This window comes from Rhinoraja longicauda, chromosome 14 (assembly GCF_053455715.1).
Source record: "Rhinoraja longicauda isolate Sanriku21f chromosome 14, sRhiLon1.1, whole genome shotgun sequence".
Lineage (NCBI taxonomy): Eukaryota > Metazoa > Chordata > Chondrichthyes > Rajiformes > Arhynchobatidae > Rhinoraja > Rhinoraja longicauda.
Genome location: NC_135966.1, coordinates 12,990,780 through 13,009,303, shown reverse-complemented (window position 1 = coordinate 13,009,303; position 18,524 = coordinate 12,990,780). Strand labels below are relative to the sequence as shown.

The following is an 18,524-nucleotide window of genomic DNA, read 5'->3' as shown; positions in this document are numbered from 1 at the left end:
TGCTGTCTGAGCGGAGTTTGTACATTCTCCCTCTGACTGTTTCCTCTGGTTTCCTCCCACATTCCAAAGGCGTGCAGGTTTGTAGGTTATTTGACTTGGTATAATTGTAAATTGTTCCTAGTGTGTGTACGATAGTGTTGATGTGCGGGGATCGCTGGTCAGTGCGGACTCAGTGGGCTGAAGAGCCTGTGTCCGCTCTGTATCTCTAAACTAATCTAAATTAGCTTCTCCCCAACATGTTTTTCTTAATATATTCCTTGGATCTAACTGGAAAGAAATAAGGCTATACTTGCACAATTCAATTGACCAGAAAAAAATCAAATGAAATCATAGTAAGAGATAATGATGTACTGTGATTTATTTCAAACAATCAATAAAACAAAACCCTGTTAATCAACAGGGTTAATTGGCAAGATGATTAACTGTATTTATGAGATGGCATACCAGTCAACCAGACATTTTTGTACTGAATATAGAATAACAAAAAAATATTCAGCATAATAGTCTATCCAACATCTAGGACACTTGAGACAAATAATAAAAGCAGAACATAGAATTTAAAAATCATCCCGAGTTCAGACTTGGAAATAAAGAACGTTGTCTTTCCAACTGTAAAATACTGAGAAAATAATTGTGGCCAGTTGTATTGCTGCTGCAGAGCGAATTTGATTGTCAGCAAGACTTATCTGTATTATTTTTCCTTGATATTTTGACCAAGGCTAATTCTTCGGGAAGATTGGTGGCATGGCCAAGGTCATGGTCCCATATCACAAAAGCCTTCAGTGATGCAACACATAGGGCTAGCATGGTGGATGCTTATAGCATGCAGAGGAACCAACAGGTATTTCCTTCCCCTTTAAGCAGGATTATTATTCTTTTATAGACACAATGCTGGAGTAACTCGGCGGGACAGGCAGCATCTCTGGAGCGAAGGAATGGGTAACTTTTCAAAGAAGCTGCCTGTTCTGCCGAGTTACTCCAGCATTTTGTGTCTATCTTCGGTGTAAACCAGCATCTGCAGTCTCTTCCTGCACATTGTTATTCTTTTACGAGGCATTGCTAGCCCAGTACCAAAATGAGTCACTGAATTTAAGATTAAACCACATTATCGCCATCTCGTCCTGATTAGTACCATCACTTAACTAGTTATATACCATTTAAAGAAAACTGCTTTTTAGAGAAACTTGTAACATTACGACTGCAACACAAAGCAAAGACATTCACCAAAATTAGTGGCATGAAATGGAAGAGAATAACTTGGGTTTGAGGTGGTGATTTTTCTAGTCTAACATAGCTTAGACAGACTGCATTAAAGCATCCATGGAGGTTTCCACATGAAAAATTATATGCCTACTAGATGCAACCAAAACTGTATAACTAACAAACAACCAATCTCCATAGACAATTTCAGCCTTATAACCAGGATAAATACTTAACACCAACATCACAGACATATATTCAAACTTTAAAGTGGAGATCTAAAATGCAAATCATTTGAAAAGCTGCATCAGAATAAAAGAAAAACGGCAAGTAAATAATTAACACATATCAATTTCTTCCATTTACATCAGTGAAAAGTATTTAATGTTAAGCACTCTGCTGAGACGGAGTGAGTGTTTAAATTTTATTATCCGCTGCTTCTGAAACTGATACATTAGTTCAGTTTCTTTATAATCAGCCTGCTAAAATATTGAGGTGATTGATTTCAACATTCAAGTAATTTTTAGATAGAAGCAGTGTATTGATCAGTTTTACACGTACTTGAGAATTTAAAAATGTGTATTTACTATTTTTGAATTGTAGGAAATTGCTCCATTTGATTGACATTTTTCACAATGTTGGACATAGCATTTATTCTATAAAGAAATAAATGTTTCATAATTTAAGGAGAATTTGTAATCACATGAGTAAACATCAAACATGCCTTCAGATTTATTGTTCAATGAGCATCTTCACTGCTTTTCCTATCACAGTATGAAGTACAATTTGTTAAATAATGCACAGAACTGAGACATGGTCTCACCAAGTTACAGCAAGAAAAGGCAATATACAATTTGTATTTCATCTTCCAGGCCCTTAATCTTGCTTGAGTGTTAACTCGGACACACATTGTTAGTATTTTAATAATGGAGCTTGCTTAAAATCATATTTAAGGTTCATGCTGCACAACATGAATTTTTTTTGATGCATAATATTTCCATGCACAAATTTGTAAATTATTATAGCTAAAGAATGATTATCTGAATGAAAATAAATATCAATTTTTACCTACTTTTTATATCAGGTATGCCATTAATCCAGTTTAAGACATGGGCTCATGTTTAGGTTTATCATTGTCACAAGCACATTGAAATGCTTTTCAAAGAGATCAGATATACTATGAAGAGATACATACAATCAGTTAAACCTGTACTATAGATAGAACAAAGGGGAAGATACAGAAGTCAGAATCTAGTTTTTAACATTGAAGTGCATCAATTCCTTAGACCCTGTCACTGTCATTTATAAGCTATGAAAAATGTGTTTAAAATCACATAAAATATTTAGTGTTTGTAGCAAAATGTGGGGGAACATATTTTCACCTTTCTAATAAGGCATTTGATAACGTCCCCCATGGTAGGTTGATCCAGAAAATTAAGATTGCAGTTCTGGTCGCCCCATTACAGGAAGGATGTGGAAACTTTGGAAAGGGTTCAGAGGAGGTTTACCGGAATGATGTCTGAATTAGAGGGGATTAAGTACAAGGAGAGGTTGGACAGATTTGCATTGTTTTCTCTGGAACTCCAGAGGTTAGGAGAGACCTGAAAGAAGTATAGAAACTGAGAGGCATAGATAGGGTGGACAGTCAGAACCTTTTTTTCTTGGAATGGAAATATCAATGAGTTTGTGTGTCCCAAATTTTCCCGAGCCAGTGGATATGTTCTGGAAGTACCTGGATTTGGCCACATTTATTATGTTGTATGTGCTACCCCTTTTAATCATCGCTATCACCTACACCTCTGTTGCCAAGAAGTTATGGCTTCGCAATGCAATCAGAGATGTGACAACAGAGCAATATTTTGCACATCGATGGAAAAATAAAAAGATGATTAAAATGCTGATGCTGGTTGCTGTCTGTTGGTTTCCACTGAACTGTTATGTTGTCCTCGTATCTAGTCAAATAATTTGTACCAACAATGCTCTTTATTTTGCTTTCCACTGGTTTGTGCTTGAGCAGCACTTGCTATAACCCATTCATCTACTGCTGGCTAAATGAGAGTTTTCATTTAGAACTTAAGTCTCTCTTCAATATATTCAGAAAAGAATGTGGAGTGCAGGAGCATATCCTCCCTTCTATGCCCCCTTCTTACAGGTAGCAGGGCCAGAACAGAGTTACTGCAAGAAGAGACAAGATCCACAAGGTCTTCGCTCAAACAGTAACATCCAATCAGGAAAGACAGATATTTCATCAGTTGAGCCAATAATAAAGATGAGCTAAAAATGAGAGACCTGCCGTTTTCTATCATCATCTTACAAGAAAGTAGTGTAGTGTAATATCTAGTTCTAAAGAATTGATCTATCACAGTGCTATTGTGCAGAATATTTTAAAGTTTTATAAAACAGGTCAGCATTATTGAAAGTAATTTTTAATCAAATATCTTAAATGTGACAACTTACATTACTCCAAAACATTCATCAATGTGCAAATGAAGATTAATTGGCATTGCCTAGGGAGGAGGAAGGGGAATCTAGCATTCTTACCAACCAACGACCTACACTGAAGTGGACGTATGTTAAGGGGAGACAGGATAAGAAGTTATTGTTGGTAGTACCATTAGGTGCTATCTCTGGGGACTTTTTGTGTCCGCATTAATACTCTCCTGGGTGTTCCAGTCTCCCCCTAGATGCTCCTATTTCGTCCCAAATCTCAAAGATGACGGGTGTCAGGGGTTATGGGGAGAAGGTACGAGAATGGGGTTAGGAGGGAGAGATAGATCAGCCATGATTGAATGTAGTAGACTTGATGGGCTGAATGGCCTAACTCTGCTTCTATTACTTATGACCTTATGAGAGGGCATAATTTTAAGGTGAGAGGAGCGAAGATTTATAGAGATGTGCAGATCAAGTTTTTTACACAGTCGGTGGTGAGGCAGGTACGCGCTGCTGGTGGTGGTGGAGGCAGATACAATAGTGACATTTAAGAGACTTCTGGATAGGCACATAGACATGCAGGGAATGGAGGGATTTCGATTATATGCAGGCAAATGAGAGTTGGTCTTGGCATTATGTTCAGCACAGCTAACAGTGGGTCGAAGGGCTTTTTCCTATGCTGAACTGTTCCATGTTCTCTTTTCTTTGCAGCTGTAAAACTACCTTTGAAATTTTGAAGTGTGCATCCGAAGACAGAATTCTAAAATTCCTTGTGGAGGCCAAAACAGAACTCTGGCAGGAAAAAGGCAGCAGATCTTGATTAGTAAATATGAAACTTCCACATTTCTTAGAAGATCAGACTTTGCTGACATTTCCAAAGGTAAATACCAGCAGTTTAGTGTACAACTGCCAGCAAAACTCTTCCCTCAACCCAAACGATCACCAAACATCTTTCATGAAGTTAGTATTAATTAACAGTCAATTCTATAAGACTGAGCTTATTCAACAATGCAAGTTTTTACCCCTTGAAAGGAGATTTTTTTAGATAAAATTCCTTGCATTATATCTTGCAATAATTTATTAATCAAGTCAAAAGGTCAGTGCAAGCTGAATCTAATCTCTGACTTCAACTCGTTAAACTCAGTGTCTTGGAAAATCCTGGGTGTCTGCTGCTGTGCATTACTCTAGAATAAAGTGTGTGCCAGCAAAAATCGGAGGACGCTTATCCAATCTGCTGGAGCCAAGACAGGCAGCACTAGAGAAGCCAGGATAATTTGAAACTAGGGCATGGAGAGGCTGCAATGTGTTTACTTAAAGTTTACAGTGTGACTGAGCAAAGAAAAGCCGTGGTGTGCAGTGTAAGCACAGAAGGGATGAGCGTCTCATTTTCCGGTGACTGACGGAGCACTGGTTGGAGAATGGAAGGATCCGTCAGAAGAAGCTGTTGATTACATGGGAAGCAGTGGCTGTAAATGAGAACTGTATAGCTTCAAGAAAGCCCATGCAGTGTCAGTTTTACTGAGCTGGGAAGCATTTTTTGTTTTGCTTTCCAAAAGAGTTGCCAGCTGAATCAGGCATTCCCTGGAGCAAGTTTAACATTGCTTCTCAGGATATCACATGTCACTGTGGCCTTGTAGTCCCTGAAGCAGTCACTTGCCAGAATACCCTGCATTCTGCAGCTGTTCAAGATAGCCCGAGATGGGTATTAACTTTTGACCTTGCCAGCAATCTCCACAATCCATTAATGAAGGATAAAAAATGTTACGTGTCAGATTCCAGGTAAATGGCCACATAAACATCCCAATTAATATCTGTTTCATGAGTCCTGAGCCTGTCTGACTGCAGAAGCCAATTAGCCTACGTTTATCCTGCCAGAGAAGAAGGCACACAATGTCATTGAACACCATGCTGCAGCATGACAAACGGATGAGTATTACAGGTACACCACCGATACTCCGGCAACTGATGGTCTGGCTCCTCCTTTAATCTGGACAAAATTATGAGAGCATAAATGCCCCCACCCCCCTGAAAATGGGGCACTTAGGCCGGGTGAGACGGTCGATCTCAACCTCATTGGGACTTCTGCAGCCGTGTTTCCAATCAGCAGGTTGAATTCGCCCCCTGCGGCCGAGGCTCTGGAACGATGGCCCGGCCTACCCCCTATGTCGGCGGAACCATTCCCATTGCTGACCTCCAAAGCCAGTGGCCTAGGTGGGCCGTTCTGTACCATTGGACTCCTCTCGGAGGCCTGCCCACCCTACCACATTTTTGGCAGATTTGGCAAATCTCAGGTCGGTGGGGGTAGGCTTGGTAGTCCTGCCAGGAATGCAGCCCCACAGGCAGCCACTGCAGGATCTGACCATCATCAGGACGTCTGAGGGCAGCATGTTAACCGTTACCCATAGCTGACTGTGCAGGAAATGCAAGTTTTGCATTTTGTATTTGTTTTATTTAAGTATCTAGCAATCCCTGGTGCTTTAAGAGACACCGGATGGGTATAATTAGTGAGTCCGAGATCTATTGTATCATCATTACGTGATCTCTGTTGATCTGGCAAAAGGAATAATATGGCAAGGCTGTGGAACCAAGGGTGTTGGGAAATCGGTGGTGGAGAGAATCTGGGAATCTTTGTGCCATCTATGGAATGTTGAGATTCTAATTATTTATTATTTCAATGTATTTCTTGATGCCTGACACTTTCAATTTTCAGCATAAAAGATACAGAAAAAATTATGAAGATAAACAATTGCTCAGGCATAAAATTACTAGTGTTTCTTCTTTCAGAGACACAGTCAGGAGGTAGAGAGAACAATATCAAGGAATAAAAGTTTTCTAATTTATCATTACATGCTCACCCAAGCACTTGCCCCTTTTGCACATAATGTAGAAGGTATCCTCACAGGAGAAGCAGATTTTAATTACATTTTCTTTTTCAATGAGCTCTGTTTACATGCCTTTTACATGGGATGGAGCAGATAGAATTCCAATAATGTGGCTCCAGTAATATAATTAGGATAGTACAAAATGATATGTAGGCCTCTATTACTGGGCCGGGAGATAGAATTCTTCTTTTTAAGTCTTCAGCAGCGATTCTTAGCCCTGCCCAAGTAAATAGCTTTAAAATTATTCCTTCCAAAATTGGGGGCAATATCCTACATTTTTATCATGCAGTTGCTGAAAGATCATTGTTATCATTTGTGACTTTAATAGCGACACCAAACTCTCATTGTCATTAGAAAGCATTGCCAAAATATGCTTTTATGTGGGAAAATTCAGTTGGTACACACATAGTATGGCTGCTATATATATATATATATATATATATATATAATATATATATTGTGCCATTCACTGTTTCAGCTCAAAGTGACTCTACAGGGTCCTGGCTGTAGTGGTGAGGTTAATGACGGGGTTTCATGCTTAAATGGAACAGATGTAAAGAATTTTTAATAACGCAAGTAAAATATTCCAGTTAAGATAAATTAGTTTTTGTTTATTATCTTTTTGAGATTATCTTTTTCTGCCTAAGAATTGATGTTAAGAAAGCTCCATAGTTTAAGTTTAAATTATTTTAAAAACATTGAATGTTACAGATTATTTAATGTGAATGGATTTCATTGTACTGCTCATTTTTAGGAATCCTGCTGTAAATCTGAATAATAACTTTTCTGAACATTAACATTCTTTTGTGGAGGTACACATGTCAAAATGGAGTTTGCTACCGAGCATGCTCAACAGTTGTACTAAATGGTCCCAGTTAGATCAACATTTTATATCTACAAGTTATTTTTGTTTAGTTTTATCTCAGATGCAACATATTCTCAGTATTGTGAACAAACTGAGGTAAGAATGAATTAGGGCAGTGTGCAAAATATGACAGTTCTGGGTAGCAATGCAATAAATACAACTACCAAATATAGCCAATGTCATCATCTTTGTCATCTTCACTATCTTCATCATCTTCATTGCTGCCACCCTCTGGTACTTTCTCTTCCTTTTGAGTTTCTTTATCATCTTCCTGGTCATCAGTCAAAACATGGAGCCCACCACTGCCAAAGTCACCAGAGGTCTCCTGATCTTCTTCTGAAAGTAAAAGAATAAATCCTCAACTCAAACAAATCCCTTTTATATAGTATAGACATCAACATGAGTTTTGCATCAACCTGGAATGTTTAATAGTAGAGACACAAGAGACTGCAGATGCTGAAATCTTGAAAAGAACACAATGTGCTGGAGGAACTCAGCAGGTCAAGCAACATATAGGGAACGAATGGGCAGGTGACAATTTGGGTCAAGACCCAGTCTGAAGAAGGGTCCTGACCAAAAACGACACTTTCCCATTCCTTTCCCATATGTTGTCTGACCCGTTGAGTTCCTCCAGCACTTGATCTTTAATGCTAATAGTTTTCAACATTGTAGTCAGCTGAAAGGAAATATTCAGAAAGTAACAAAGAGTAAAACAATCAAACAACTGACACACTGTGTACTGATGTGGGGCAGAGGGAGTTCACAGAGATCCAATGAAATCTTTCCAACTGAAACAGATACCTGCAGAAGTGTTTTGTCTGTCCCAGATGCATGTGATGGACTGTGGGGGAGGACACCTGCTAGGACCACAGAGGAGCTTGCCAGGGGATGGTTGCCTCCAGGGGTGAGAACAATTGCTAAACTGTGTCAAGGTGAGTCTCGTATCACTGCTTTGATTACTCTTATATCTACATGTTCATCCAAACAGTGACACAAAATGTTGGTGAAGAACTCTTACATAATCAAAACCCCTAACCCCATGTCCCATTTAGAGGTAAAGCCTTCAGACATAGGATAACAAGAAAAGTTCTTGAATTTCCTTTGTCTCTTCCAACAAGAAATAGGAGAGAATGCTTGCACAAACTCGGCTTCTCAAAGGCTAAAAGAGACCTGTTGGTCCAAGGCAAAGAGGCCCAAACTACCTTCAGGTCAGAGCCTATTAGAAATTTGCTTGGTAAGCTCACTACCAATGTTGCATTGTAAGAATTTCCTTCCTTTCGATGTGATCTGTAAAACATTTCCTTGTAACTGTAGCAATATCATCATAAACCTGTTGTGGGGTCAGTTTACAAGTGCAACCACCTTCTGTTTTGTCAGCACCTCGTATTCCACTTGGGTAGCTTAAAAGCCAACGATATGAACAAATGCATTCTCCAATTTCAAGTAATATCCCCCCCACCAATCGCTGTGCACACCCATCTCTCCCACTATATGTTACTTGTAATATTAAATCCAGCTGTTTTCTTTTTTTTTGGTGATCCACTACTTTCTGGGCTTTCAAAAAGGAGTGGAGGAATGCTTAATAAAATTGATAAAAGCAACCTAATGCTGCATAGGCGGCAGGGTGGCGTTGCTGCCTTACAGCGCCAGAACACCGGTTCGATCCTGATGATGGGTGCTGTCTGTACAGAGTTTGTATGATTTCCCTGTGACCTGTGTGGGTTTTCTCCGGGTGCTCCGGTTTCCTCCCACACCACAAAGACATACAGGTGTGTAGGCTAATTGGCTTGGTTAAATTGTCCCTAGTGTGTGTACGATAGTGTTAGTGTGTGGGGATCGCTGGTAGGCATGGAATCTGTGGGGAAGGGCTTGTTTCTGTGCTGTATCTCTAAACTAAAAACAAAATTACATCCACTCCCTTTGAAAAGTGCAGACCTTAGTTAAAAAATATTGGAGACACATACAGTGTATGTCTTTACTATCAGCAACAACAAACACATCATTAAATAACTGCCATAGAGGCATATGATCTTTTTTAAAAACATGGTTGCTCACATTCTAGAGATTCTGTGCTTCTCGTGATTCTCTTAAGTTTTCTATCCAAGTTCACACCATGAGATTTGGCCTGCTTTTAATAATGAATCATATTTTAGTTACTCCGTCCCTCTCATAAAATTGTTCTTCAAAGCGTGTGACTAAAATCAGTGAATTGAGCTCAGTGAGTCATCCCATCCAGATCTGATCAATGAGAATTCTGACTTTGTAGGAAGGTGATAAATCTCATCATGGTCAAAAGATTCATCTCACAGATTGCTTTCTGACCTGCGGCTGGCAAAATATTTGAAGAGCACCTCGTTCCTTTGTTAGCTCATGGAAACAGCCCAACGAAGACACCCACTTTACTTTGGTTAGTCTTACCACAGATAGGAGTCCCTTGTATCCGTGAGCCTGCTATTTCATTTCCATATCTGTCGACACACCAGCACTGCCCTGTGCTGCTGCGGCATTGAATTGGTTTGTAATACCCATCCTCGGTGCATCTCGGTATATAAATACCTAAATTTAATCACAAACAACAAGAAAATAGTGTTACTAATGTGTAGGAAGGATCTGCTGATGCTGGTTCACACAGAAGATAGACACAAAATGCTGGATAGAAGGAATGGGTGATGTTTTGGGTCACGACCCTTCAGTCTGAAGAAGGGTCTCGACCTGAAACATCACCCATTCCTGCTATCCAGAGATGCTGGCTGTCCCACTGAGTTACTCCAGCATTTTGTGTCTATCTCTAGTGTTACTAATGTTTAGTTTACAATTTCTGAAGACCGTGTAGCTATTTTTACTTCAGGTTTCATATAATGACACATTTCTCACTGCCTTGCTGGGGAGAAGCGAGATTGATTGCCAGGCGTGAGAAATTGATCAAAATGAAGAGCATAAAGATATATCGCAGAATGAAAAGCTGATGAATGATCGCCTGCACGAGGCAGTCCACGAATGGAATTACCAGTGAAGTGGCCTGAGGATGGACTGTGCAGGAGAGCTATTAGAAAAGGACTTTGAACGCAGACTCTGACAAAGATCAATAGACTCTCTCTGTCCTTGATGAGATTGGCAAAAGAGTACTCCACATGACAAGGGAGTAACCAGGGTACATTTAAGTGGATGTAAGACTTTGGAAGGAGGATTAATTGAGAGGACAGAGTTTTCATGACAGCTGTGATTTAACAGAGAAAGTTTTATCTGGCAAAATAGATATTGCTAAATATTGAATCAAAGAATAATAGTTGGTTGGAGGAGTTCATTCAGGAGAGGACTGAAGGAACATATGCTATCTTAAATATTGTTAGGTAAGTTTTATGTTGTTTCGTTAAATGGTGATTTAACAATTAATTACTTCAATTTTTCAATGAATCCTCACCTTGGAGCCTGTCTGTGTGAAGATTGCACGCTTTCCCTGTGCCCATGTGGTTTTCTTCCCGATGTTCTAGTTTCCTCCTGCATCCCAAAGATGTGTGCGTTTGTAGGTTAATGCTCCCAGTGGGTAGGGAGTGGATGCGAAAGTGGAATAAGTTTTCAATTCCTTTTTCCCCCCAAGGGTATTGACTCATAATGGCATCAGTTGTAGGTTGCCAAGATACCATTCAGGTATCTGAGTCGTTCAGCAAATATCAGTCTGTATCATGTCCTTTATTTTTTGGTGGTTACTTGTATTTCAAAAACTTCGTGATGAGGGAAACCTAATCAAATGCAGTTTCCCTAACCCTGGGATGCTAAGATTAATGGATCCTTTCTGCCTTCAAGTTTTGAACAACTAAGGAGATGCCCAGATGATGTATATGTCAAGTCACCATACACTAATCTGATGGACTCCTTCCGTCCAACAAAACTACCAGATTGTAGAAATTAAACCCATTTGCAATATTTCTGTGAAGCAGATTCACCACAGATTGTAGAAACATAGAAAATAGGTGCAGGAGGAGGCCATTCGGCCCTTTGAGCCAGCACCGCCATTCATTGTGATCATGGCTGATCGTTCCCAATCAATAACCTGTGCCTGCCTTCTCCACATATCCCTTGATTCCACTAGCCCCTAGAGCTCTATCTAACTCTCTCTTAAATCCATCCAGTGATTTGGCTTCCACTGCCCTCTGTGGCAGAGAATTCCACAAATTCACAACTCTCTGGGTGAAAAAGCTTTTTCTCACTTCAGATATATATGGCCTCCCCTTTATTCTAAGACTGTGGCTCCTGGTTCTGGACTCGCCCAACATTGGGAACATTTTTCCTGCATCTAGCTTGTCCAGTCCTTTTATAATTTTATGTTTCTGTAAGATCCCCTCTCATCCTTCTAAACTCCAGTGAATACAAGCCTAGTCTTTTCAATCTTTCCTCATGACAGTCCCGCCATCCCAGGGATTAATCTCGTGAACCTACACTGCACTGCCTCAATTACAAGGATGTCCTTCCTCAAATTAGGAGACCAAAACTGTACACAATACTCCAGATGTGGTCTTACCTGGGCCCTATACAACTGCAGAAGAACCTCTTTACTCCCATACTGAAATCCTCTTGTTATAAAGGCCACATCCCATTGGCCTGCTGTACCTGCATGCCAACTTTCAGTGACTGGTGTACAAGGACACCCAGGTCTCGCTGCATCTCCCCCTTGCCTAACTCCATTGAGATAATAATCTGCCTCCTTGTTTTTGCCGCCAAAGTGGATAACCTCACATTTATCTATATTATACTGCATCTGCCACACATCTGCCCACTCACTCAACCTGTCCAGGTCACCGTGCAACCTCCGAACATCCTCTTCACAGTTTACACTGCCACCCAGCTTTGTGTCATCCGCAAACTTGCTAGTGTTGCTTCTAATTCCCTCTTCTAAATCATTAATATATATGGTAAACAGGTGCGGCCCCAACACCGAGCCTTGCGGCACTCCACTCGCAACTGCCTGCCATTCTGAGAAGGACCCGTTTACTCCTACTCTTTGCTTCCTGTCTGCCAACCAATTTTCTATCCATGTCAACACCCTACCCCCAATACCATGTGCTCTAATTTTAGTCACCAATCTCCTGTGCGGGACCTTATCAAATCCTTTCTGAAAGTCTAGATACACTATCCACTGGCTCCCCTTCATCCATTTTACTTGTCACATCCTCAAAAAAGTCCAGAAGATTAGTCAAGCATGATTTCCCTTTCATAAATCCATGCTGACTTGGACTTATCCTTTTACTGCTATCCAAATGCACCGTTATTACTTCTTTAATAATTGACTCCAGCATCTTTCGCACCACCGAAGTCAGGCGAACTGGTCTGTAATTCCCCGTTTTCTCTCTCTCGCTCCTTTCTTGAAAAGTGGGATAACATTAGCTATCCTCCAATCCACAGGAACTGATCCTGAATCTATTGAACATTGGAAAATGATCACCAATGTGTCCACTATTTCTAGAGCCACCTCCCTGAGGACCCTGGGATGCAGACCATCAGGCCCAGGGGATTATCATTCTTCAGTCCCATTAGTCTACCCAATACTATTTCTCGCCTAATGAATATTTCTTTCAGTTCCTCTACCCCCCTAGATCCACTGTCCTCCAGTTCATCTGGGAGATTGTTTGTGTTGTAGTGAGTCCAGACGAGTGGTATAATCCAAATACTTTATTAGTATAAAACCCGTGACAAACGCTACATACTTCTTTCTGGACTAACACTAACTTCTCTCACTAATCTAATCCTTATCTGCAGTTTGGCGCCAAGCCTTTAAATACCTCACGCTCCCTCACCCCGTGACCGTAAACCAATCCGAGGGTTCTATTACCTGACCAATTCCTATGTCCCTACATGACCCCCCCCAGAACCCTCGAAACCATACCTCACGGGCGGCCGAACCTCCCGCCCAGAACGTGTACGGAGGGGGGAAACCGATACCCCCAGCGTGACAGGAGGCGGGGTGGACGCCGCCGCTGGAGGCTATGGGGGGTCCACTGGAGCGGAGGGTGTAGGTGACGGGGGGCACTTGATCAACAACGGCAGCCCGGACCCAACCATAGGCGGCGGAGGCCCAAGAGGTGGTAAACTGGGCGCCGCTGGCGGGACCAGTCGAGCAGCCACAGGCCGGCCCCGGCGCGGCGGCTGAGCCACCGACACGGGGAGATCCTGGTCCAAATGGGCCGGCTTGAGACGGGACACTGAGACAAGCTCCTGACGATTTCCTACCTGCAAGGTGAAGGTTACAGTCCCTCTTTTGAGCACCTGGAACGGGCCCTGGTAAACCGGCTGGAGAGGGGGGCGGTGGCAATCTTTTCGAAGAAACACGAAATCACAGCTCCGCAATTCCGACGGAACGTGAACTGCTGTGCTTCCGTGACTGGAGGTCGGGACTGGAGCCAGAGAACCCACCCGTTCCCGGAGGGAGCCCAAGACTGACGTGACGGATGGCGGCAAGGCGGGAGTGGAAGGGAGAATGTCGCCCGGCACCCGCAGGGGCGAACCATAGACGAGCTCAGCCGAAGATGTGCCCAGCTCAGCCCGCGGGGCCGTACGAATGCCGAGGAGGACCCAAGGCAGCTGGTCAGCCCAATCGTAGCCAGTCAGGCGAGCACAGAGGGACGCCTTCAGCTGCCGATGGAAACGCTCAACCATCCCGTTTGCTTGGGGATGATAGGCGGTGGTCTGCTGTAAGCGCGAGCCATACAGCTGTGCCAGCGCGGCCCAGATGGACGAGGTGGACTGGGCCCCCCGATCCGTAGTGATAATAGCCGGGACCCCGAAACGGGCCACCCAATGCAACCCAGGGCCCGTGCACAGGAGGCCGCCGAGGTGTCCGACAACGGGAGCGCCTCCGGCCAACGGGTGAACCGATCAACCACCGTCAGTAGGTGAGTGTAACCCCTAGAATAGGGCAATGGACCCACCAAATCCACATGGATGTGGAAAAAACGGACGGGGGGAACCTCAAATCTCTGGTATGGGGGCTGGACATGACGATGGACTTTGGAGGTCTGGCACGGAATGCAGGCGCGTGCCCAGGCTGCCACCTGCTTTCGCAGGCCATGCCAGATAAACCGGTCAGCCACCATGGCTGAAGTCACCCTGATGGACGGATGTGCCAGGCCATGAATGGCCTCAAAAACCTTACGCCGCAGAGCGGCAGGCACCACCGGGCGAGGGCGTGGGAGGGAAACGTCACACCACAACTTGGTACCTGTGGGGCCACACGCCACCTGCTCCAAACGCAGTCCCGAGGTTGTGGAGACGTACACCGCGGCAGTCCCTTCCAGGCGCTGAGCCTCCGCTAGCTCCTGGAAATCCACCTGCTTACCAACCACGGCTACAGAGGGAATAGCCGGCCGGGACAGGGCATCAGCAACGGCATCCAGCCTACCCGCAATATGACGGACATCGGTCGTAAACTCCGAAATCAGGGTTAGGTGCCGCTGCTGGCGAGCCGACCACGGATCAGAAACCTTAGCAAAAGCGAATGTCAGAGGTTTGTGATCCGTGTAGGCCACGAAAGAACGGCCTTCTAAAAAATAACGGAAGTGGCGGACTGCTAAATAAAGGGCCAGGAGCTCCCTATCGAACGCACTGTACTTAAGCTCCGCTCGAGAGAGCTGCCTGCTGAAAAACGCCAGAGGCTGCCAATTACCGTCGACCTGCTGCTCCAAAACCCCACCCACCGCCACGTCTGAGGCATCCACCGTCAGAGCTGTGGGGGCGGAGGAGCGCGGGTGCACCAGCATGGTGGCGTTGGCGAGGGCCTGTTTGACCGCAACAAAAGCCGTCTCCGCAGCTACGGACCACACCAACTCAGCGGGGTTACCCGCGAGACATTGAAAAAGGGGGCGCATAACCCGAGCTGCTGCAGGCACGAACCGATGATAGAAATTGACCATGCCCACGAATTCCTGCAAGCCCTTGATGGTAGTCGGGCGGGGGAAAGAGCGGACCGCGTCCACCTTAGCTGGTAAAGGAGTGGCACCGGCCGGAGTAACCCGGTGACCCAAAAAATCCATCGCGGACAGGCCGAATTGGCATTTGTCCGGATGGAGAATCAGGCCATGGTCTTGCAGCCTCTGGAACACCGTGCGGAGGTGGACCAAGTGCTCCTGGACCGAACGGCTGGCAATCAAAATATCGTCAAGATAAATAAAGACAAACGGCAACCCTCGACCCACCCGGTCCATCAAACGCTGGAATGCCTGAGCTGCATTTTTAAGGCCGAAAGGCATACGCAACCACTCAAACAGTCCGAACGGAGTAATGGTCGCTGTTTTTGGAATGTCCGGCGGGTGGACCGAGATCTGATGGTATCCCCGCACCAAATCAATTTTTGAAAATATTGTCTCCAGGCTAGCTGAAAAGTCCTGAATGTGTGGAATCGGATAGCGGTCCGGCCGTGTTGCCGCGTTGAGTCGACGGAAGTCACCACATGGTCTCCACCCCCCAGACGCTTTGGAAGCCATGTGCAAGGGGGAGGCCCACGGACTACTCGAAGGCCGAATAATTCCCAACCTCTCCAAGTTTAGGAACTCCTCTCGCGCCCTGGCCAGCTTGTCGGGTGGAAGGCGCCGTGCCCGGGCAAAAACCGGCGGCCCTTCGGTTGGGATGAAATGGACGACCCCGTGCTTCTCCGAAGGTGAATCAAAACGCTGGACGAGGAGCTGCGGGAAGTCGGCTAGGACCGCATCGAACTGACCGGGAGCCGTGGTAATGGACTGGATAACTAGGCTGGGTGGGGCGGCGCTTGTAGAAGCCTCTGGTCCAGTACCCCGAGGCCGTACATCAGCCGAGGGTTGCAGGCCCCTCCCTCGGACGTCTGCGACCAAAGAAAACGCCCATAGGAAATCTGCACCCAATATGGCCTGGCCCACATCCGCAACGATGAATTCCCAACGGTAAGTCCTGGACTCGAAGGACAGGGACATAGTCCTTTTACCGTATGTACGGATGGTGCTACCATTCACTGCAATTAGGGGCGGGCCCTTTTCTCCCACTCGAACTTCACAGTCATAGGGGGGCACAATACTTACGACCGCTCCCGTATCCACTAGAAAAACGATCCCGGTACTCTGATCTGTAGCGTAGAGGCGGTGGTTACGGCCAATCGAGACTGCCTCTACAGTTGATCGGCCCAGGCGTTTCCCGAAAACGAACACGGGGATTTACAGCTTCGTGCCTCGCTGCCCCACCGCCAATGGAAAGAGCACCAGCCACGCCTATCCGGCTCTGTTGGTCGAGCCCGCTGCCAATGAACAGGCGCCGCCGCCCTCTCTTGGCGGGCCGACTGCGAAGTAGCGGCCGATGCGTCGCTCTCCCGGCCGCACCCCCGACTGCCGCTGGTCCTCGAGACCCGGTTAACGGAGCCGTCTCGGGTGTTGCGCTCCCTAACGAGCATGTCGGCCTTCTCAGCGAACGCTACCGGATCTTCAAAAGAGACGTCCGCCAACACCAACCTGACGTCCCCAGGTAGCTTCTCCCGAAAGACCGCTTCAAATACCATGCATGGCTGATGGTCGCCCGCCAAAGTCAGCATCTCGGACATCAACTCCGACGGCAGCCGCTGCCCCAGGTCTGGCAAATGGAGGAGCTTCAGAGCCCGCTGGTTCTGGGCCCAGCCGAAGGTCCGCAGCAGGAGCTTCTTGAGTCCCACGTACTGGTTCGTTTGGGGTGGACTGGTCAGGTATCGGCTGACCCGCGCAGCCACCTCCACCTGCAGACAGCTCACCAGGTGGTGGTACTTCTCCTGGTCTTCCTCCACCTTTTTAAGATGGAACTGTGATTCTGCCTGCACAAACCACAGGTGCGGCTGATGGGCCCAGAATGGCGGTAGATGAATTTCGCCCGCGCTCGCTCCCGCCTGCGCCATGCTGCTGCTTTCTTCCTACGTTCGAGGTCACCAATGTAGTGAGTCCAGACGAGTGGTATAATCCAAATACTTTATTAGTATAAAACCCGTGACAAACGCTACATACTTCTTTCTGGACTAACACTAACTTCTCTCACTAATCTAATCCTTATCTGCAGTTTGGCGCCAAGCCTTTAAATACCTCACGCTCCCTCACCCCGTGACCGTAAACCAATCCGAGGGTTCTATTACCTGACCAATCCCTATGTCCCTACAGTGTCTTCCTTAGTGAAGACAGATCCGAAGTACCTGTTCAACTCTCCGAAGTACCTGTTCAACATTGTGTGATGCTAATATCTCGCATCAGTTGTAGACTTAATTCTATCACAGGTTGTGCAATGTTTCGGGTCGAGACCCTTCTTCAGACTGATGTCAGGGGAGGTGACAGGACAAATATAGGATGTAATGGGAGACAGGAAGACTAGTGGGAGAACTGGGAAGGAGGAGGGGATAGAAAGGGAAAGCAGGGACTATCTGAAGTTAATTTTTTTGCGTCTACCTTTGATTTAAACCAGCATCTGCGGTCTTTTTTCCTACACTACTTAGTGCAAATCAATTCCTAGTTGCTTGCTATGATTACCCGGCACTTAATCAGACCATACCTCAGTTGGGGCACAGGTGTCCATTGGGCCAGTCACAAACTGTAATCCCAGACACAAAGAAAGAAGTCCTACGTCCCTCTCTTTCATGTTCACCTTGGCAGCTTTTTCATTAGCTGTATGGAACTTACTTTAGTTTAGCTTAGAGCTAAAGCTTAGAGATACCACCCTTTGGCCCACCATGTCCAGGCCAACCAGCGATCAACTGTTCACACTCGTTCTTTGTCATCGTACTTTCACATCCACTTCCTACACATTACTGGCATTTTACAGAGGTCAATTAACCTACACACGTGCACATCTTTGGGATGTGGGAGGAAAATGAAGCATACCCACACGGGCAAAGGGAAAACATGCAATCTCCATACAGACAGCCCCGACAGTCAGGATTGAACGGGCTGAGCTGCCCTAGAGTAGGCAGAATTCTTTATGCACTGACCAATTAACAGCTCCCACTGGGAATCACAGGTCCTATTTTAGCATAGGATTCTGAGCACCAAAAGTCACAGTACTGCTCTTAGTGAATTTTTGGGAGATTGAGTGGGTATTAGCACTTGCCAAAGTATATATTCAGCATTTTTAAATACTGAAATCCAATTACTAGGTGTTTAGATTGTGCTGAAATGTATTAT

The 18,524-nt window shown here is 44.9% G+C and overlaps 1 protein-coding gene and 1 pseudogene across 1 annotated transcript in view; one reads left to right on the top strand and one right to left on the bottom strand.

Moving 5' to 3' along the window:
* Positions 1–336: 336 nt before the first annotated feature.
* The window catches only part of LOC144600063 (testican-1-like), a 336,811-nt gene continuing 318,623 nt past the window's right edge, over positions 337–18,524 (bottom strand). The window contains exons 11-12 of the mRNA XM_078411433.1: positions 9,796–9,933; positions 337–7,713 (exon numbers count right to left, since the gene is read on the bottom strand). Coding sequence (XP_078267559.1) covers positions 7,538–7,713; positions 9,796–9,933 — 314 coding nt within the window. The 3' untranslated portion in view covers positions 337–7,537. The remainder of the gene's footprint in view (positions 7,714–9,795; positions 9,934–18,524) is intronic.
* LOC144599996 (G-protein coupled receptor 83-like) lies at positions 2,879–3,478 on the top strand (annotated as a pseudogene).